Source organism: Microcaecilia unicolor, chromosome 9 (genome assembly GCF_901765095.1).
Source record: "Microcaecilia unicolor chromosome 9, aMicUni1.1, whole genome shotgun sequence".
Classification (NCBI taxonomy): domain Eukaryota; kingdom Metazoa; phylum Chordata; class Amphibia; order Gymnophiona; family Siphonopidae; genus Microcaecilia; species Microcaecilia unicolor.
In genome coordinates this window covers 40234726-40257826 of record NC_044039.1, presented here as the reverse complement: position 1 = coordinate 40257826, position 23101 = coordinate 40234726, and the positions used below count along the sequence as shown (strand labels likewise).

At 46.8% G+C, this 23101-nt stretch overlaps 1 protein-coding gene across 1 annotated transcript in view; it reads right to left on the bottom strand.

The window, feature by feature from the left end:
* IL17RA (interleukin 17 receptor A) overlaps positions 1-8216 on the bottom strand; it is a 99461-nt gene extending 91245 nt beyond the window's left edge. The window contains exon 1 of the mRNA XM_030214119.1: positions 7829-8216. Within this exon, the coding sequence (XP_030069979.1) occupies positions 7829-7975 (147 nt within the window). The 5' untranslated portion in view covers positions 7976-8216. The remainder of the gene's footprint in view (positions 1-7828) is intronic.
* Positions 8217-23101: the final 14885 nt, after the last annotated feature.

Genomic DNA, 23101 nt, shown 5'->3' with positions numbered 1-23101 from the left:
ATTCCCGCAGACAACTTGTCTGTCTGCATCCACCAGCTCAGCGCCTTGCGCACTGCTGGGTCCAAGGGAAGGCGCACAGCATAATCCTCCGACATCGGAGTCCAGCGCTGCAGCAAAGAGTGTTGAAGCGGTCTCATATGAGCCCTGGCCCAGGGCACAACTTCCATCGTGGCCGTCATAGAGCCCCACAGCTGCACATAGTCCCAAGCCCGAAGGGAAGAGGCTACTAGGAACTGGTCCACCTGAGCCTGAAGTTTGACAATCCGATTGTCTGGCAGGAACACTCTGCCCACTTGGGTGTCGAATCGAACTCCCAGGTACTCCAGGGACTGAGTCGGGCGCAGCTGGCTCTTCTCCCAGTTGATGATCCATCCCAGGGAGCTCAAAAGAGCAACTACCCGGTCCACAGCTTTGCCGCACTCTGCATAAGAGGGGGCTCGGATCAACCAGTCGTCCAGATAAGGATGGACTTGTACCCCTTCCTTTCGTAGGAAGGCCGCGATGACCACCATTACTTTGGAAAAGGTCCGCGGAGCAGTAGCCAACCCGAAAGGGAGGGCTCTGAACTGGAAGTGTCGTCCCAGGACTGCAAAACGCAGAAAGCGTTGATGAGGAGGCCAGATGGGAATATGCAGGTACGCTTCCTTGATGTCCAAGGATGCCAGGAACTCTCCTGCCTTCACTGCCGCTATAACAGAGCGGAGAGTCTCCATGCGAAAGTGCCGCACTTTCAAGGCCCGATTGACCCCTTTGAGGTCAAGGATAGGCCGGACAGAACCTCCTTTCTTTGATACCACAAAGTAAATGGAGTAACGTCCCTTGCCAAGCTGACTTTCTGGCACCGGAACGACCGTGCCCAGGCAGATCAGATTGTCCAAGGTCTGCTGCACTGCCACAGCTTTGACCGGAGACTTGCAGGGAGAGAGTACAAACCCGTCTTTTAAGGGTCGGCAGAACTCTAGTTTGTAGCCGTCTCTGATGACTTCCAGCACCCACGCGTCTGAAGTTATTGTGGTCCACTCGCCCAGAAACGAGGACAGCCGTCCTCCAATCTGCACTGGGGCGTGGACCAAGACCCCGTCATTGGGTACGAGACCCTGGGGGAGGACCGGAGGGAGCACCTCCGGGACGGCGGTCTCTGCGAAAGGAATGCTGCTTGGGGGAGAAATTCCTCTTGAAGGAAGAGGGGGCAGAGCCCGACTTGCCCGGGCGGTACCGACGGGCTTCCTGCAACCGTCCTCTGGAGGTACCGGGACGAGTACTAGCCCGAGTCCTGACCTCTGGTAATTTCTTGCCCTTAGACGTGCCGAGATCGGTCACGATTTTGTCCAGCTCGACCCCAAAGAGCAGCTTGCCTTTAAAAGGCAACCTAGCCAGGCGGGATTTAGAGGCGTGGTCAGCAGACCAATGTTTCAGCCAAATCCACCGCCGCGCAGAGATTGTCTGAGCCATGCCTTTCGCTGAGGCCCTCAAGACATCATACAGCAAGTCTGCCAAATAGGCTAAGCCCGATTTCAGGGCCGGCCAATCAGCCCTCAAGGAATGAACCGAGGGGGAAGCCCGCTGCACCAAAGTCAGGCACGCCCTGGCCACATAGGAGCCGCAAACTGAGGCCTGCAAACTTAAAGCAGCCGCCTCAAAGGACGACCTTAAGGCCGCCTCCAATCTTCTGTCTTGGGCGTCCTTTAGGGCCGTGCCACCTTCCACCGGCAACGCCGTTTTCTTAGTCACCGCAGTGATTAAAGAATCCACGGTAGGCCACAGATAGGCCTCACGTTCACTCATAGCCAAAGGATAGAGGCGGGACATAGCCCTAGCCACTTTAAGGCTCGCTTCTGGGACATCCCATTGAGCTGAAATTAAGGTGTGCATGGCATCATGCACGTGGAAGGTTCTAGGCGGGCGCTTCGTCCCCAGCATAATGGCAGAGCCAACAGGGGCTGAGGGAGAGACGTCCTCCGGAGAGGAAATCTTCAAAGTGTCCATGGCCTGTAACAACAGGTTGGGCAAATCCTCTGGGCTAAAAAGCCGCGCTGCAGAGGGGTCATCCGCTCCATCCGAGCGGGGATCCGTCTCCTCCAAGGAATCCGCAAAGGACCGTTGGGAGACCTCAGACACGCTGCCCTCATCTACAACGGAGGAGACAAATTCCTCCAAGGCCTGGGAATCAACCCGAGGGCGTTTACCTCTGGGAACCTCAACCTCTTTACCAGACGAGGGAGCAGGGGCAGCGTTGTGCATGAGGAAGGCCTGATGCAGCAGCAAAACAAACTCGGGGGAGAAACCCCCCAGACTGTGCACTTCCGCAGTCTGGGCAACAGCCCTAGACGCACCCTCAACCGGCGCTCGCAATAGCGGGGGAGAGACATGCTGTGCATCCAAAATGGCGTCCGGCGCGAAACTCCGCGAAGGAGCCGCGCGGGAAGAACGGCTCTTAACTTTAGCCGCTTCTGTGCCGTCGCCCAAATTAAGGGCGTTCATGGCATTAATGTCTCCAACCTCAAGGGCGGCCCAAGAAGAAGCCGTCCGAGCCGCGTGGCCGGCCAAGATGGCGGAGGCGAGGAGCGGGGGATGGGCGTTTATGGCGGGAAAAACCGCCACGCCGGAGGAAGGACTGGGACATTCATCGGTCACGAAACTGTCACCCAACAAGGGCGAATCAGGCTTGAAGACCCCCGCATCCCCTCTAGAAGCGCTCAAGCGACCCGGGGAGCGACCCTTTGCGCCCTCGCCCTCCGACGCCATATGCCACGAGGAGAAGAATCGGGGAACCACCTGCCCGCTATAAAAAGGTAAAAATTACCTGCTGTCCGCTCCGAGTTGTAACGACCTGGTGTCCCAGTGAGTAGCTGCAATAGACGCTTAAATAAACGTCGAAATAAACGCCTTTAAGGACGTTCAAAATTTTTTTTTTTTTTTTAACGGAGCCAGCGGGAGGGGGGAGAAAAGGAGGGACCTGGCACCACCAGGTTTGCACTTGCTCAAAAGAGCCCTCAACCCCAGGCACTCAACAAAACCTAAAAATTAGGCTTGGAGGCCTAGCCAGAGCTGCTGCTGTGTGTGACCACCACCTGCTGAGATAGAGAACATACTGAGGAGTTTCCGGCAGCACATGACCACATATAGGGAGGCAAAAGTTTGCTCTCTATCTCCACCTGCTGGTAGATGGACACAACCCACCAGTCTATGGATTGATCAGCTTGATGATATGGAAGCTTTATTGTCTATTAGAGTGTAAGCTCTTTGAGCAGGGACCGTCTTTCTTCTATGTTTGTGCAGCGCTATAAAAATGCTAACTAGTAGTAGTAGAGATGGGCTGTCATTTGAAACAAATGTCATCTGCCAGTACAAGTGTGCACAGCAGAGCAGTAGTTAGTGCCGTGGCCTGAGAACCCACTGCAGCTCCTTGTGACTCTGGGAAAGTCGCTTAACCCTCCATTGCCCCAGGTACAAAATAGGTACCTGTATATAATATGTAAACTGCTTTGATTGTAACCACAGAATGGGGGGTATATCAAGAACCCATTCATTCCCTTTCCCCCAGTGTGCCTCTTTCCTCCTAGGGCACATGTGCAAACTATTGCACATACACCCACAGTTTGGAAAAAGTGTGCTCTATGTGCAAAGAGAGCGCGCTATCCCGGGGATTCCATATATTGAGCCAAGAATTCCACATGGAAATTGATGCATATTCCATAACAATTCGCAGAAATTAATTAGTTAATAAGCTAATCAGCGCTGAATATCAACAGCATTTCATCTTACGCTACCCACATCAGCCCCTGCGTCTTTCCTCTGCTGTGGCCCATGGAAACGGGAAGTTCTGTCGTGCCCTGGCCCTTCCTGTGATATAAGAAAGATGCTAAGGCTGATGTGGAAAGCGTTGAGTGAAACAATGTCTGTGTTTGGGAGTGGAAAACTGCCTTTAAAAGGTAAGGGAGGGGAGAAGGTAGACTGGGAAAGAGAGAGGAAGAGGGACGCTGGCTCTTCCATTTTCTATGACATGCAACGATGCCAGGTAAGTTCTGGGACTGATTAACCTATAGGACCAGTGACATCACAGGCTCAGGCGTTTGGCACCCTTTATCTCTGGCATCCTGGGCCAAAAGCTCACCTGGTCCATAGGTTAAGCCTGAAGACATACAAATATTTATGCCTTTTACATATAAGGTATAAATACATACATAAGCCTGCTGCTACTGGGTGCAAGTGTAAGTGATAATTTTAGATGAGAAGGTATAAGTGTATTTTCTAAATCATTTCCAAATTTCTGAATAGCATGCAAGTTATAAAATAGTGCCAATTGCATACCTAACTTAGGGCTCTTCTTACAAAGCCATACAGTGAGTCCAGCGCAGCAAATGCAACAAAGCCCAGAGGAACTGAATGGGCTTCGTCACATTTGCCACAAGAGAATCGCTGGTGCGGCTTTGTAAAAGGAGCCCTAATTGTAAATTAATAAACTGTAAATTGTAAACTGGCCTTACGTGGTATTAAATGGTACTAACCGGCACTAATCTGTAGATACACATATAAGTGTACTTAGATTCTATTCTATAAAACTTACTCCCAGGTTCTATATAAGTTGCCGAAATTTGAGTATAAATCCAAGATCTACGTGAAAACTAATTAATGGAGCCATTATCAATAATTGGTGTCAACTGTCACCCATTTTGGTTTATGCGTGGATCTGCCCTGCACCCTATTCTATAAAATGCATGCTTAAATGTCATAGTGTGCAACTCAAAAGAGGGTGTGGCCATGGGAGGGGCATTTCCAGATATTAAGTGTGGTATTCCAGAACAGGGTCATTTACTCAGTCAACGGCCATTAATTGCATGCCAGCCTTTACACCAAGTTTCAGCAGGTATAACTGCAATGCCGAAAGTTAGCTATGAGGACCGCACTACACTAGTATTCTATAAAGGGCACTCTCTTTGGAGAATACTAGTTTAGCGCAGATCTTCCTGGCACCTATTTTTGAGCGCTATTTATAGAATCCCCCCTTAGGGCTAAATTCTATATATAGCGCCTAAAATTTCCGCGTGAAAAAAAAAGTCTAGGCGTATTCTGTAAAGCACGCATATATTTTATAGAATAGGCTTAACTTTCTGTGCAGTCTATAGAATAATGCTGTGCACCTCTCCATGCGACCAAATATAGTCGCAGCCATTCACACCATGTTTTACTTGGCGTAAATCCTGACACCTAAATTAGGCGCAGTGCACGTTACATTTAGGCACACCACGTTACATAATATGCTTAGCGAGTTGTGCACATAAAGATTAATGCCAATTCGTGCTGATAATTGCTTAACATCCAATTAACAGAGCTGATTAGCTGGTTAACCAATTAAGTTATGTGCATTGTTATAGAATACCATTCAATTTCCACGCAGAAATTAAGGCGCCATATACAGAATCCCAGGGTTAGTGGCCAAATGCTATACTGTGCAACTGCAAACGGGGAAATGCTTTCTTCCCTCAGAATTTATTCCTCCTGAAGAAGTAGTTGTGAAACCCAGATCCGAGTTGAGGAAGAGAAAGGAAAATCCCCACAGATATCCAGAAATGTTTAATAATGCCTTCTATTACTATCATATATTCCACTACCATGTAACCCAAAATTCTTCTGTAATACCAAATGATTATTCTCTTCTTATTTCCACTATCCATGATGTATTGTAAGCCACACTGAGCCTGCAAAGAGGTAGGAAAATGTGGGATACAAATGCAACAAATAAAATAAATAAATTTATGTAGTGGTTCTGATATTATTGCACAGTATATCACATAAGTGCAACAATGCAGGAAGCTTGAAAGAGTGTCCATCAAGTGTGAACCACCCACAGTGACAACGCTCTGGTGAATCTCATGTTCAAGGTAAGCACTGTTTTTGTGGAGGAGTAGCCTACCGGTTAGTGCAGTGGACTTTGATCCTGGGGAACTGAGTTCATTCCCACTGTAGCTCCTTGTGACTCTGGGCAAGTCACTTAACCCTCCATTGCCCCTGGTACAAAATAAGTACCTGAATATATGTAAACCACTTTGAATGTAGTTGCAAAAACCTCAGAAAGGTGGTATATCAAGTCCCATTTCCCTTTATTTATTATGGTCTTTGGTCAATAGTTTTGAGCCAACATGTTGTAAGAACTGTGATGTGTAATAATAGTTTCTTACATTTAGCCACGTTATGTTGGCTTTAAATGTTTTCACTGAGCACCTCTTTAAAATTTTTAAAATAACTTCATATATTTGACTGATGAGTATATATTCTGTATTCCTTTTACTATGTAAGCCGCATTGAACCTGCTTTGAGTGGGAAAGTGCGGGGTACAAATTTAATAATAATAATTTTTTTTATATCATCATTTGGCGTTTTTAAGCAATAACTAATCCATTTAATAGTTGGAGTTATTTGTGGGAACAGAAGATATTAATCGACTTCCCTTCAGTTAATTTAAGATGATGATATAAACATTAGGAGCATTTCACTCAAGCAAAACTTACATGACTCTCACACACAAAAAAAAAAAAAAAAAAAAAGAATGGGAAAAGAGCGGAATGGTTAAAGTTTATTACACTTTGAGGCTCATTTTCAAAGCACAAAGACTTACAAAGTTACTATAGAACACTAAGGGCCCCGTTTACTAAGCCACACTAGAGGCGCACTCTGTGTAGGCGCCCACAATATCACTGTGGGTGCCTACACAGTTAGCGAGCGCTAATTTTGTACATGCGCTAAAAACGCTAATGCACCTTTGTAAACAAGGCCCTCAGAGGCTCATTTTCAAAGCACATAGACTTACAAAGTTACTATGGAACTTTGTAAGTCTATGCGCTTTGAAAAAGGGCACCTTAATACAACTAAAACCCAAAAGTGTGGGGAGGGTGGGAGTTACCTGTAGAGAGCAACAGTTATAACTACAAAACAAACAAATTTAAAAAGGGGGGGGGGGGATCTACAGGGACAGGCAAGTACAACCCTAGTCAAGAACAATCCTAGGCCCGGTAGCCGCCTGTCTGAACACACTGAACAGTTAGTGCTGGTCATTATCTCTGTCATTTATTTTATGATGTTACTATTCACACAGGATTTTTTCCCCTTTCAGTACTTACTGGAAAATTTTTATGAAATGAGGCTAGCTGTGTCATACACTGCCAGATTGCCTTTATCCTCCCACAGGGGGGAAAAAAAAAAAGTTTCATCATTTTAATTAGATGCTGACTTTTTCATGTGACTAAACCACTGCAAAGGTTTGGAGGTTTTGTTGTTTTTGCTTTTTTTTTGCTTTTTTTTCTCTTTCTATATGCATAAAAGTTAAAATACAACATAAGTAAATGCCATTTACTGAATCTGGCCCCAAACATTTTTATAAAATTAGCTCCTGAATTGTAATATTTTCAATGGAAAGATTATTTAAGCTGTCACTTGTATGGGATAAACAAAAGTCATTCCTATTGAAACTAAAACCATGAGGCTGTCCCAGTTTTTTTCATTTGATGAGATTTTCACTCTCAAATGATGACATTAGATGACTGTAAAACCTGGAGCGTTTTCCCTTGTGATGTACATCTGCATCCTTTCATAAAGCTGTAATTATCGTGCTTTTACTTGATACCAATTCTTACATATATACGTTTTACAGTTTCAAATTTATTATATGGAGGGCACAGCGATTTCTGTAATAGCTCTAAAATCAAATTTAGCAACTGCTGTGTAGACCCAAAAACATTGTTTGCTAGCCCTTGGACAAGTTCCAGTTTAACCAAAGGGCAAAGGGAAGAACACAGATATGGACAACATGTTATAACAGACTAGGTCTTACCTTCTGGGAGCAATTAAAGGGAGGCGAGTGGAGAACGCGCAGGGCCGGGATTCCCGAACACAAGAATCCCAAGACGAAGAGAAAACCACTTAGGACGACCGAAGGGGCCACCGCCCAGAGCATAGTACTACCCGAATACAAAAACATGAGGCAATTCTACTGGTTAAAAACAAAAATGAACCATTCTGTTTTTAAAACACTCTCCGCTCGCTAGAACACATATAGTTGTTGTTATAGTAACAATACGAAGCAGTTGGAAAGTGACTTTCTTCTTCAGAATCGGATACACAGATACCAGCGACACCCAGGTCAAAGACTACTTTCTTCTACTGGAGGATTCCATTCCTTGTAATACTTTCCTGCTCGTACTTCCTTCTGATTTGCATACCCCGCCCTCATTATTTTACTTTTGTTCGGCAACTTCGCACCTTTGTCCTCACCCCTGCTCCTACTGCTTTCAGATTTGCATGCCCCGCCCACCCATGCATCCATTGGCACCTCTGGGTTGCTTCCTTATACGTCACCAGCTCCACCCCTAACTCTGATTTGCATAGTTGCTCTCTTGGTATTGAAGGAGGAAGTGTCTGTAGGAGGATTAATATGTAGGTAGAGCTTGGGGTTTTCGACCCCGTTTGTCGTGGTTGATCGGGGCAATTGGGCACATTTCTCTGCTGCCAGCCTTTTGCAGCGTGGCCAATCGCTGTCGGAGAGCTAGAAGTCGGTCCGGGATAGGGGGGGGGGGGGGGGAAGAGAAGAGTTCCTTTCTCTGTGCCCGGTTCTGAGACCAAATCTGAACCTTCGTCGGTGAAATATCAAGGTTAGGGCAGGGCAGGATTAATCTTTCGCTGGGCCCTAGGCACACAAGTAAACTGCCCGGGCCGCCCCCTCCCTGTCCACACCTCCATTTGGTTGCTTGAATAATAAGGCAAGGGTTTGCTTTTTAAACCCAAATGTGAAGCCTAAAGATGGTTGAACAATTAGGTATAAACTGTGTTGTTTCTGACTTTACTTGTTTTGGAGTGCTTTGGGTCCTGCTGATCTGTGCATCTGCGGTCTGGAATTTTGGAAGATGGAAATGAGAAAATAGAAATTAAGTTTTGGGTGTACTCTGTAGAAGTTTTTTTTTTTTTTTTTACTTTTGCAATGTGGGTATGGATGCCTGGTATGTGATAAGATAGACTTTTAAATGCCCAGTTGGGTATATATGCTAATCTCAACTTTATTAAATGTTTCACACATATCCATCTAGTTGCACCCATGATATAACTCAATTCTATTATTCTCACTGTATTTTCAAATGTAAACCACATTGAACTCAAGTTTACTTGGTATAATGTGTGACATAAATATTTTTTAAAACATCCTTTATCCTCCATGGCACAAGGAAAGCAAGTTTTATCCAGTGAAGACTAACTCAAAGTAACCAGTTCCTTAGCTGGGCTCTAGTATTACCATATTGAAAATGCAACCTAACCAGTTCCTTAGCTGGGCTCTAGTATTACCGTATTGAAAATGCAACCATACCATGCCTTTGTGGTTATGTTTCACTAACAAGTTAAACGATTAACTGGCTTTCTTGAAAGGATTATATAACCTTTGGATGCCTGACTAGGAACAAAAATATATGTATTTATTCAATGTCACAATTACTCAATGAGCTCCTTTTATTATTGACCAAGATAGAGATAAGAGTTTTAAGTTTAGGCACAGTATAAGTCATCACAAGAACAAAATATAAGAAAACCAGTGGACTGCATTAGGGGCTTACAGCCCGTTTAGTTATGTTTAAACAAAAGAGATCTGTATTAAACAAAATATTTATTTTTATTTTGACTTATAAAACCACTTGTCCCTGAAACATTGTCAAAACAGAATAAGCTATTTGTGTATCTAAAATGTAAACTTCTACATAACAGATGATGTGCCCCAATGAAAGGAGAGTTTAATTTTTCTTCCATTTAATTTCAGTATATTCCATCTTTATTACACCAGACTTCCCAAGGCAGATAACAACAGTTAAGATGAACCCATCAAGAAACGATATCCTCACTGCAATTTGGCCATCTGTATTGTATAGAACAGTATACAAAAATGAGCACAAAATGCAGAGTTTATGTGTTGTTTCTACCAGCTACAATAAATTTTAAGTTGTTTTAGTGATTATAAATATCATGAAATAAAAATTGAATAGCTACGTATGGGAAGCTTTTAAATAAATTAAAACGCTATCAAGTAATAAAAAAAAACCCTGCCCTTTTGTCCTCCACCATTTAAGGCACTTCCTATCCAAGTGGAACAGCTTTAGACTTTTTACAGAATGGACCACAGATACGCAGGGTAGGGAGAGCGTGTCTGTATGGCTAGCAGATCTATCCACAGAGAACTATTGTTACAGGTAAGCAACTTTTGTTTCTCCATGGATGAGAAGATCAGTAGCCACACAGCTGAAGACTCCCAAGCTGAATATAGCACAGGTAACAATGATAAAAAACAACAATTGTTAATGTACCTTAGAGTCATTACCTGTGTCTGGAGGAGGAGACAGAATCCAACACTGCAGTGCCAAATCCAAAATCTGCTCGAGATGCCACATCCAAACAGTAATGTCTGGTAAACATATGCATTGATGTCCATGTCGCTGCTCAACATATGTTGATAAGAGAAGCTCCATGAAGGTGCGCTTTTGTAGTTGCCATAGCCCATAGCTTGTGAGCTGTGACTCGTGGTGAAGGCTGAGAATGAGGAGAAAGTGTTGTAGCATAGCAAAAATGAATACATTTCGCCACCCATAAGGAGAGTGTTCTCTTATTAACTGGAGTAGGATTATTTTCCCTCAAACAGAGAAATAATTGAGAAGAGCAATTGGGCACCTGGGTACATTGAAGATAGATGGTGAGGGCCCTGACACAATCCAAGGTATGGGAGAGTCTGTTGATGAGACGTTTGGTGAGGAAGTGGTTAGAAAATTGGCAATACCACAGATTGATTGAGATGAAATGGTGAAACCACCTTAGGCAAAAATCTTGGATGTGTGCTTAAGATGGTTTTATTATGGAAAAGTTGCATATATGGAGAGTAATGAACCAATGACTGAATCTCTGAAATGCGTCTGGCCGAAGTCAGTGTGACAAGAAACATAGTTTTCCATGTTAAAAATTTTAATTCCACATATTGTACAGGTTCAAAAGGTGGGCCCATTAAAGTCTTTAAAACTAGATTGAGATCCCAAGCAACCAGGGGAGACTGAATAACGGTGTAAATTCCATAAGCAAGCCTCTCGTAAAACGTTTTAGTATAGGATGCCTAAACAAGGTTAGGTCATCCACAGCATCGTGAAAAACAGATAACGCAGCCAAGTGCACTTTGACAGATAATATGGCTAAACCACTGTCGGAGAGATGTAGTAAATATTGTAATACTAGTAAAAATGGCACGTTTCTGAGACCAATGAAACGGGCACTAGCAAGGTTTTCTTCGTCGTGTATATGTTTGAGAGAGTGTGTGTATGAGAGAGAGACAGAGTGAATGTGCAATTGTGTGTGTTTGTTTGCCATAGAGTGAGGCTGTGTGTGTGAGAATGAGAGAGTGTGTGTGTGTTAGAGGGAGAGTGTGTGGCAGGTGCCCCCCCCCCCTCCATCTCCTGGCCTCTTTCCTTCTCCCCCCTGTATTCGTTCCCCTCTACTTTCCCCTTTTCTTTTTTCTGCCCTCTCCCTCCCCTTCCCTGCTTCAGGGTCCTGAGTGCCCCTCCCTCCCAATGTGTTGTTCAAGCTGGCTCCCGCCCTCCCACTGTATTGTTGTAGCTGGCTCCCTCCCTTCCACTGCCATGATGAAGCTGGCTGGCTGGCTCCCTGTCTCCCATGTTCTGGCTGGCTGGCTGGTTCGTGTTCGCTCCCTCCCTCCGACGTTCAGCCAGCCAGCCAGCCTGCCTCCCTCTGACGTTTAGGTTGTGTGCTTTTTGTTTCGTTGAGTGTAAGTGCTCCGCCCTCTACATCATCACGTTGTGACACGAGGGCGGGGCAGGTAGAAAGGGGGCAAGAAATAGGATTATTGTGATTTTGAGTACACCATCTAGAAAAACGATTCCACTTTGAAGCGTATGAATTTTGTGTTGACTATTTTCTGGAAGCCAATAAGACAGTTATGACTGACGAGGGGAAAAGTGGAGTAGCTAGTCTAGTGCTCAGAGATACCATGCTGACAGACATAGAGGCTTATTTTCAAAGCACTTAGCCTCCCAAAGTTCCATAGAAACCTATGGAACTTAGCCTCCCAAAGTGCTTTGAAAATATGCCTCATAGTATGTTCAAATCCGGATGGAACAGTGTTCCCTGGTTTTGAGTTATTAGATCCAGATTCTTTGGTAAAAACTGTGGAGGATGAACCGCTAGGTTTTGGAGGACTGGGAACCAGACCTGGTGTGGCTAATAAGGCACTATGAGAATGAATGTGGCTTTGTCCTGAATCATCTTTTGCAGTATCCTGGGTATTAGAGGTATTGGAGGATAAGCATACAGTAGGACAGCAGGCCACCTGAAGGAAAAAGTGTCCTCTGCCATTCAGTGCGGAGTGGGCCACCTTGAACAGAATTTGTTGCATTTTACGTTCTGTGGGGATGCAAAAAGATCGATTTCTGGTTGTACCCATTTCAAGAAAAGGTCTTGAATAACTGTGGTCTTGAGTGACCACTTGTGTGGTTGTAACCTCCTGCTGAGTTTGTCTGCCAGACAATTGTCTTTGCCCAGAAGGTAAGTCGCTGTTATGTTTGAATATATTGAGATAACCAGGTTCCATATTTCTATTGCTTCTTGACATAGGAAATAAGAGCCCAAGCCCCCTCGTTTGTTTATATAATACATGGCAACTTGGTTGTCCATATGAACTTGGATTTCCTGGTTGGAGAGGAGTGTTCAAAAATTGCAGAGGGCCAGCTTGACTGCTCGCAGCGCGAGGAGATGTATGGAACATGCTGCTTCCACTTGTGACCACTGACCTTGAGTAGACAGATTGTTCACATGAGCTCCCCATCCCGATTTGGAAGCATCTGTCGTGAGCACTTTTGCGGGTGCAGGTCTGTGAAATGGTACTCCCTGGAGTAGATTGTGTGGACAAGTCCACCATGGGAGAGAAGTTCGAATTTGCGGTGACAGAATAATTGTTACCCTTAAGGACTGCTGCGCCTGAATCCATCTTTGTTTGAGGGCTCCATTGAAGAGGGCACATGTGCAGTCTTGCATGAGCAATGACTGCCACAGTCGATGCTATGTGACCCAAAAGAATTAAGATAATTCGTATAGTAGTGACTTGCTGAGACTGGAAATGATGAACTAGGTGAATTAAAAGCTCTGCCCGTGTTTGTGGTAGATGAGCTACTGCGCAAGGAGATTCGCTCCAATGAACTGCAGACTCTGTGGGGATCATATGTGATTTTTTGAAATTTATCTGAAAACCTAACTTTTCTAGTAGGTGAGCGGTGAGATTTAGTGCTGCTTGGGACTACTGAAATGATGGAGCTGCTATGAGCCAGTCATCCAAGTATGGGAAGTATTCCCTTTTGATGGAGATATGCCACCGGTGCCACAATACATTTGGTGAATACTCTGGGAGCTGAGAAGAGGCTGAATGGAAGTACTTTGTATTAGTAACGCTGATTTTTGACTACAAATCTGAGGTAACGCTGAGATGCTGGATGTATAGGGCTGCGTAAATAGGCATCCTGGAGATCTAGTGACGTGAACTAATGATGTTGATGAAGATATGGAAGTATGGTCTTGCAAACTTTCTGCTTGCAAATGTACTTGTTGAGGGCTCTGAGGTCCAGAATTGCCCTGTGTCTTCCAAAACCTTCTTTTTTATGAGGAAATACCTGGTGTAAAAACCTCTGTGCCTCTGTGACAGAGGGACAAATCGAATAGCTTGTACTTCCAGCAGTCTGTCAATCTCCTGTTTTCAGGAGTACATTGTGATGTGGAACCCCTGAAATGTGTCATGGTGGGTGGGGTGGTGGACGGTGATGGAAATTTAAACGGTAACCACTGTGAAGAATCTTTAGGATCCAGTCATCTGATGTGATTGTTGTCCAAGCTGCATAAAACCTCTGTAGTCTGCCCCCCACTGGAATGATGGCAGTTGGACAAATGTCAAAAACTCAGTACAGGCTTTTGAGTTTGAGTCAGGGTCTTCTTCGTTCTCTTCATGCGTGATTTAAAATATTCTGAGCACTGCCTTTTCTGCTTGCCTGGATACCCCTGTCTTGAACTATTGTAAGATTTTCTCTGAGGAAATCGATCTGGAAGAGTAGTATGGTAATTTTCTATAGTTAGACTTAGTGATAGGATTTTTATCCTGTTCCAAAGTGTCTAATGTATTGCAGTCTTCTCTGAGACCTTCAGTTAATTCCTTGACTTTATCTACAGTGAATGTCCTGAACAAGGTGCATCTGCAACCTTTTCAAACACCTCCTCCCCAAAAGCTGAAGCCTGCAACCATGCAAGGCGTCTTGAGGCAATTGCAGTAGCTGCTCCTCGTACAGCTGTATCAAAATTGTCATGAGCTGTCCGTATCATTTGCTTGGAGCATTCTTCCAAATTTAGCATAGTTTCTTGAAAAAGTGGAACCTGATCCACTGGTAAAAATGGAGAAATCTTAGAGAGTTCATCCATTATAGTGTACAAGTATTTAATGTGATAGAAGGAGTGAATAGAAATTCTAGTCAAAAGCATTGATGTTCAGAAGAAACGTCTTGCCATAATGTCCATACATGTAAGATCTTTAGGGGGAGGATGATTGGTAAGATCTTTCTGAGTTCTGTTCTTACTCATTGCAGATTTAACCACAATGGAAGCATGAGGTAACTGAGATTTACCATGACCCAATATTTCTTGGACCTTGTATTTATTATCTAATGTTCTTTGAGTAGGGCGCCCTGAGTAAGGTGTCTGCAAAATTTGTCTATGATGCTCCTGCAAGACTGGTATGATAGGCAAAGATATAGAGGGGCATTTTCAAAAGAAACGTCTAAGTCAGAATTTGGACATTTTACAAAGACGTCCAAATTCTGAACTGGGAAGAAGGTCATTTTCGAAAAAGATGGACGTCCATGTTTTGTGTTCAAAAATATAATGGGCGTCTTGTGATTTGGACATCTTTGATTTTCGGCCATTTTCAAAAAAAAACGTCCAAGTGTAAAACGTCCGAAGTCAAACCATTGGGACGTAGGAGGAGCCAGCATTTTTAATAGACTGGTCCCCCTGACATGCCAGGACATCAACCGGGCACCCTAGGGGGCACTGCAGTGGACTTCATAAAATGCTCACAGGTGCACATCTCACCATTGCTCCCTTAACTTGTGTGCTGAGCCCCCCCAAAACCCACTACCCCCAACTATACACCATTACCATAGCCCTTACGGATGAAGGGGGCACCTATATGTGGGTACAGTGGGTTTCTGGTGAGTTTTGGAAGGCTCACACTTTCCTCCACAAGTGTAAAAGGTAGTGGGGGTATGGGCCTGGGTCCACCAGTCTGAAGTGCACTGCACCTACTACTAAACTACTCCAGGGACCTGCATGCTGCTGTCATGGATCTGAGTATGACATCTGAGGCTGGCATAGAGGCTGGCAACTAATGTTCTTCAACACACTTTTGGGGGGTGGGAGGGTGGTAGTGACCACTGGGGGAGTAAGGGGAGGTCATTTGAGGCACCTTTTTGTGCCTTATTCGTAAGAAAAACAGGTCTAGCTCAAAACATCGATGTTTTAGTGCTGGACATTTTTGCTTTGTTCTATTATGACTGAAAGACATCCAAGTCTTAGGAACACCCAAGTTCCACCTTAAACACACCCCTGGCACGTCCCCTTGAAATGTGGACAGCCTTCTGACGGACTTCGGCGAAAGATGTCCAAAATGAGGTTTTGATTATACCGATTTGGACGTTTCTGTGAGATGGACGTCCAAATGCCAACTTATGTCACTTTTTGGACGTCCATCTCTTAAAAATGAGCCCAATAATCTCCTTGGAAACATTTAAATATTTGGTTATAGTTCTCTTGTCTGATGGTTGAGAAAACTGAGAAGGGAGAGACAAGCCTCTTAAGACTTGTTACTGTAAAGTCCTAATATCTTGAAGTATAACCTTGGCACCCCAGCACACACCTGAAGTCTCTATATTTTTTTGAAGTTTCCTTTATTGAATGAATACAGATAATTTACTCACAGTCATGATATTCAGAAGTGTTGCTCCAGGGCACAGAGACTCCGTAATTCTGAGAGCTGTATCAGTGGTTGGAGGTAGAGATCTGAAGAGAGGCAGCTTTATTGCAGAGGTGGGAAATAGTTGAACAGATAGAAGTATCTCAGAGCTGGGTGACTGGAAAGTGCAATATCTCATTAAGAAGATATATTCAAGGTAAAAAACCAAGTTCGTTCCAAGGAGTGAAGCAGGACAAGTGCTGTTCGAAGCAAGATAGAGAATGCCTCATGGCGAGGGGGAGGGAGAGGCAAAGAAGGGCTCACACATGCCCAGGGAGGAGGGGGTAAATAGACCAATGGGGACAGAGCCTGCCATCGGGTAGCAAGGGGTGGTCCTAGAAGACAGCCCTTGATTGGAGCAGTGGCTCCTCATTGCCTAGGCCAGGGCAAAAGAGATATATTTAATGACTAAATACATCATTTTTTTTGCCCTAGGCAGTGATTGGGGGTGCTGATTTTTTTTTTACAGGCAGTTTGTTCTCTCCCCCCCCCCCCCCCCCCCACCACCTTAAAATCCTGTCTGCTGCAGTCTTCACCTGGGCAGTGGCAGTGCCACTCATAGGCTGCCTCTAACCTGCACCAGGACTTCTTCCCTGAGCAGTCCTACCCCTCAGTCCCCCTGTACTGTGCAAATATAAAGATATGCAAGTTTCAAAAACTGACATATTTCAATCACTATACTATAGGTTAACAAATACAAATAAAACAAAAAATGGAAAATATGATAATATCATTTTTATTGGACTAAATACATAGCTTTCAAAGGCCAAAACCTCTTTCCTCAGGTCAGGACAGTATACTGCCGTTATGGTATTCTGTTCTGACACGAGAAAGGAGGGTTTGGTCTCCAAACATTAGTCAAAAATGTATTAAAATTAGTCCAATAAAGATATCACCTTACTTCCATTTTCTGTATTTATTAACACAGCTACCACACTACTTTATCCTAAACTAAAATTCATTTTTTTCCTACCTTTGTGGTCTGGCTGTTTACTGTTTCTAATTGTGTTGGTCCCAGTCTCTTGTTCTTTCCTCGATCTTAACTCTTCCCCCCCCCTTTCCATCCAGCGTCTACCCCCCCCTCTCTCCCCTTTCCTTCCAGTATCTGCCCCCTCTCTTCCCCCTTTCCATCCAGCGTCTACCCCTCTATCTCCCCTTTCCATCCAGCGTCTGCCCCCTCTCTTCCCTCTTTCCATTCAGCATCTATTTTCTCCATCCATGTGTAGTTTTTCTTCTCTTTTCCCTTTCCCTCATCTCTGTCAGTATGCATCTCCTTCCTCTTTCTTCACTCCCCTCCATCCATATGCATCTCCTTCCTCTCTCTCTTCCCTCTCCATCCATGTCCACCATTTTCCTCTCTCTCCGCCCTGCCATCCATGTTCATCTCACTTCCTCTCTTCCCTCCCTTCCATCCATGTCCAGCATTTCTCCTCTCCATCCATGTGCATCTCACTTCCTCTCTTCCCTCCCCTCCATCCATGTTCAGCATTTCTCCTCTCTTCCCTCCATCCATGTGCATCTCCTTCCAGTCTTCCCTCTCCTCCATCCATGTTCAGCATTTCTCCTGCCCTCCCCTGCATCCATGTCCAGCAACTCTCCTCTCTCCCCTGCCCTCATCTGCATCCATATCCAGCAACTCTCCTCTCTCCCCTGCCATCTCCTCCCATCCATGCCCAGCGATTCTCTCTTCCCTGCCCTCCCATCCATGTCCAGCATGTCTCCTCTCTCCTTGCCCTCCCCTCCCATTCATGTCCAGCAATTCTCTGCCCCCTGTCCTCCCCTGCCATCCATGTCCAGCAACTCTCCTCTCTTCCCTACCCTCCATCCATATCCAGCAACTCTCCTCTCTCCCCTGCCCTCCCACATCCATATCCAGCAACTCCCCTGCACTCCCCCATCCATGTCCAGCAACTGTCCTCTCTCCCCTGCCCTCCCCTCGATCCATGTCAAACAACTCTCCTCTCTCCCCTGCCCTCCCCTCCATCCATCATGTCCAGCAACTGTCCTCTCTCCCCTGCCCTCTTCCCCATCCATATCCAGCAATTCTCTCTCCCCTGCCCTCTCCTCCATGTCTAGCAATTCTCCTCTGCCCTCCCCTCCCCTCCATGTCCAGCGATTTCTCCTCTCTCCCCTGCCCTCCCCTCCATGTCCAGCGATGCTCCTCTGCCCTCCCCTCCATGTCCAGTGATGCCCCAAACCCCACCTGCCCCCTGAGTTTCAGTTTCAACCTCCCCTGCCCGCCCTCTTCAGCCCTCCTTGCCTTCCTGCAGCCCAGCCAGAGCTTAAAACTCATTTTACCTGACTGAAGTCATGACTGCAAAAGAAGCAGAGTAGAGCAGACTCACCTTCAGCCTTCCCCTTCTCTCTCAGCGTCCCACCCTCATTTCCTGTTTCCGCAAGGGCAGGACGTTGAGAGAGAAGGGGAAGGCTGAAGGCGAGCCTGTTCTATTCTGCTTTTTTTGCAGTCACAACTTCAGTCAGGTAAAATGAGTTTTAGGCGCTGGCTGGGCGGCAGGAAAGCAAGGAGGGCTGTTGAGGGAGAAGAGGGCGGGTAGGTCCAGAACTTTGGATGATTGATGGCCAGGAAAATATTGGGGGTGCTCGAGCACCCACAGCCCACATGGATTCGCCACCCTGGAGATTAGCTGAGCGGGCAGCTGGCGCAATGACACGGTACAAAAGTGATGTGTGCAACCGCACTTGGGTGGGCGGGCCTGAGCCGAGATTGGATGGGCCTGGGCGTGCCTGTAGCTACGCCCCTGGATTGGAGGCAAAGGTCATACCTGGCTGACCTCTCAGGACAGAGATAGTAAGAATGACCAGGAAATTATAGCAGGTAGACAAAGGAGCCAAGCTTGGCTGAGAAAGAGAGGAAGTCTAGGCAGCAGCATAACCAATAGTACAGGTCTTATACAGATAGGCAAGTGTGGCTGCATCACCTGTGAACTACATTACACACAATGCATTGCCCGTGTATCTTTACAGTGGGAACTGCAACAGTGAAAGTCCTTAGAAATAAGAATAACAGTAAAAGGGGAGGGGAGGGCAGCCAAACGATCCAACCAGGCGATCCGACAGACCTCATGGCCTTCCAGGTAGACCAACGGAACGATCGCTACGATCTATGCTGATTCCGCTGAGAAAAAGACCATCAGCTGAAAAAGAACCACTAGGTGAATCGACCAACTTGAGGACATTCTCCTGCCGAGATCATTAAGATCACAGGATACATCGTATACCACCGGGAGAAGAGAAAAGTGACAATCGGTACCTCAGCAATCCCGGAGCAGGGAGAAGCAGCGGCTCCCCTTCCCAAGCGAACCAAAGGAGACCCGAGCGCCCAGATTTCCTCCCACCCACTGTCCTCCAAAGCAGTGGCGTCGCCAGACTGCCAATTTTGGGTGGGCCTGAACCCAAAGTGGGTGGGCACAAAATTTTCTCTGTACCCCCCCCCCCCCCCCCCCCCCCCCCCAGCAAAATTTAGTCACACTCAGATGCATTTGTCACACAGGGTAAAGTGCTGCTTTTCAGTGCATCCGATTTCAGACAATATATTTAATAGCCTAATCCTTTTCAGTGAGCTTTCAGAGGCCAAAACCTCCTGCCTCAGGTCAGTATAATGCTGTTACGGTATCCTCTCCTGACCTAAGGAAGGAAGTATTGGTCTCTGAAACTTTATTAACACCATATTACTTTATCCTAAATTAAAAATAAAATTGTTTTCTTTACCTTTGTTGTATGGCCATTTACTTTTTCTCATTGTGTTGCTCCAAGTCTCTAGATTCTGCTTTCCTTCGTTTTCGCTTAACTCTTCTGCCAGGGTTTCCTGGCCATTTGTCATTTTTCTCTCCTTTTTCTTTGCTTTCTTCAATATTTTTCTGCCTCTCTCTGTGTCCAGATTTAATTCATTCTTACTATCCATTCTTTAATTTCCTTCATCTACTTATGGCTTTTCATCTTTTTCTCACCCTTGTTCTCCCCATGCCCCTTCCTCTTATTCTCCAATCTTTCACTACTCCCCCTTTCCATGCAGCAGCTCTCCTCTTTCTCTCCCCATCCTTTCAGTGTCTCCCCTCTCTCTCCCCATCCTTCCAATAGTCTCTCCTCTTTCTTTCTGCATCCTTCCATCCAGTGTCACCTCTTTCTCCCTACCCTTCCATCCAGCGTCTTCCCTCTTTCTCTCCCCATCCTTCTACCCATCTACCCTCTCTCCTGATCCTTCCATCTAATGTCTCTCCCTCCTTCTAACCAGTGTCTATCTCTCTACCCTTTTCTGTTCAGTGTCCCTTCTCTCTCCACATCCTTCCAGTCTTTCCCCTTCTCTCTGCATCCTTTCCATCCAGTGTCTCTCTCCCCATCCATCCGTTTTCCCTCTTTCTCTGCCAACCTTCCATCTGTTTTCCCTCTTTCTCTGCCATCCTTCCATCTCTGTACCTCTATCTTCCTCCATGTTTAGTATCTCCTTTTCTCTGTGTCCCTATATTACTCTGTCCATCTTCTTCCCTCTCTTTGTCCCCAGTGCCAATATATCTCTACCCTCTCTGACCCTACCCCATCCAGCTTCTCTCCCTCTCACTCCCTCTTCTTTCCAGCATCTGGTTTGGTTGCTTGATTTCCTGCCTCCCTCCCTCAAGCTGTAGGTTTAATATTCCCTTTTCCTTCATATCCTTGGTCTGGTATCTCTGTTTCCCTTCCCTCCCTCCTTGTGCTGTACCAGCAGTTCTCCTCCCATGTCCAGCAGCTCTCTCCCTTCCACCCAGAACCCCTCCTCCTCTTCCTTCAGCAGCTCTCTCTCCCTTCCATCGTCCGCTCCTTCTCTTCCTCCCATGTCCATCAGCTCTTTCCCTTCCCTCCAGTCCCTTCCTCCTCTTCCTCCCTTGTCCAGCAGCTCTCCAACCCCTTCCTCCTCTCCCTCCCATGTCCAGCAGCTCTCTCCCTTCCATCCAGGACCCTCCTCCTGTTCCTCCCATGCCCAGGAGCTCTCCCCCTTTCCTCCAGTCCCTTCCTAGCTTGTCCAGCAGCTCTCCAGCCCCTTCCTCCTCTCCCTCCCATGTCCAGCAGCTCTCTCCCTTCCATTCAGTCCCCTCCTCCCCTTCCTTCAGCAGCTCTCTCCCTTCCATTGTCCCCTCCTTCTCTTCCTCCCATGTCCAGCAGTTCTTTCCCTTCCCTCCAGTACCTTCCTCCTCTTCCTTCCTTGTCCAGCAGCTCTCCAACCCCTTCCTCCTCTCCTTCCCATGTCCCAGCAGCTCTCTCCCTTCCATCCAGTCCCCTCCTCCTGTTCCTCCCATGTCCAGGAGCTCTCCCCCTTTCCTCCAGTCCCTTCTTCCTCTTCCTAGCTTGTCCAGCAGCTCTCCAGCCCCTTCCTCCTCTCCCTCCCATGTCCAGCAGCTCTCTCCCTTCCATTCAGTCCCCTCCTCCCCTTCCTTCAGCAGCTCTCTCCCTTCCATCGTCCCCTCCGTCTCTTACTCCCATGTCCAGCAGCTCTCCAACCCCTTCCTCCTCTCCCTCCCATGTCTAGCAGCTCTCTCCCTTCCATCCAGTCCCCTCCTCCTCTTCCTCCCATGTCCAGGAGCTCTCCCCCTTTCCTCCAGTCCCTTCTTCCTCTTCCTAGCTTGTCCAGCAGCTCTCCAGCCCCTTCCTCCTCTCCCTCCCATGTCCAGCAGCTCTCCAACCCCTTCCTCCTCTCCCTCCCATGTCCAGCAGCTCTCTCCCTTCCATTCAGTCCCCTCCTCCTCTTCCTCCCATGTCCAGCAGCTCTCTCCCTTCTATCCTGATCCCCTCCTCCTTTTCCTCCCACCTCCAGCAGCTCTCTTCCTTCCCAGTTCCCTCTAATCCCCTTCCTCCTACAAGTCTGACTCTGTCTCTGGCAAAAGTATCCCTTCCCTTCCCTTCCCCCCCCCCCCAACCAACCAACCAACCAACCACAAATCCAGCACTTACTCTTCCAGGCCCGCCATCCAAATCCTTCATCGCTGTCGCTGCCTTTTCTCCCGCGGCTTCCGGGAGGCAGCGATCAGCGTTACCTGTCAGTGCCTGCCCTGAAATTGTGCTTCTCTTCTCCCCAGGCTTCGCCCCGCTCGTTTCTTCGCTCGTCGCGCAGCGCTGCTATTCAAACAGGCAGCTCCGCTCCTCTCTGCCGCATCTATCTGGCCCTACTAAGCAGGAAGTGCATTAGAGGGCCGGATAGACGCGGCAGAGAGGAGCGGAGCTGCCTGTTTGAATAGCAGTGCAGCACTGCGCGATGAGAGAAGAAACGAGCGGGGCGAAGCATGGAGAGAAGAGAAGCACAATTTCAGGGCAGGCACTGACAGGTAACGCTGATCGCTGCCTCCCGGAAGCCGCGGGAGAAAAGGCAGCGACAGCGATGAAGGATTTGGATGGGTGGGCCTGGAGGGAAAGTGGGTGGGCCTGGGCCTGTCCAGGCCCACTCGTGGCTACGCCCCTGCTCCAAAGCAGGCAGACCTGAGAGACAACCCATCGGAGCCATGAACACCCGAGAACCAACTGACCTGGCCAGGTGAGGCGCGAGACCTGCTCTAACGAAACCTCCCCAGGCCCAACAAACCAACGCTTCCAGCATTGGATGCGCCACGTGGCCGCGACCAACCTGCATGGTGCTGCCCCAGCCGCCGTGGCATAAAACTGAAGCAGCCCATATCGGAAAGATTGCGAGACCCACTCGCCTTAAATCTATCTTGGACCCGATCGAGAGATCACCCCGCCAGCCCAACACCACATGCTTGAGCACATCAACCGCGGACAAAACCACAACTCACAAACAGCAAAGATCTATTGTTCTTTGAATCCAGCATTGCAATTTACCAGTGACAGCTCTACATCAAAAATACATTTTTTGGATGTTGATATAGAACTCAGGGCAGGTGTCTTTCAAACCACTGTTTTCAAAAAGTCTACAGACAGAAACACGATTTTACAGTACAACAGTTGTCATCCCAGGTCATTGAAAGATAGTTTGCCATTCTCCCAGTTTTTAAGATATAGACGAATCTGTTCGGACAGCAGCCT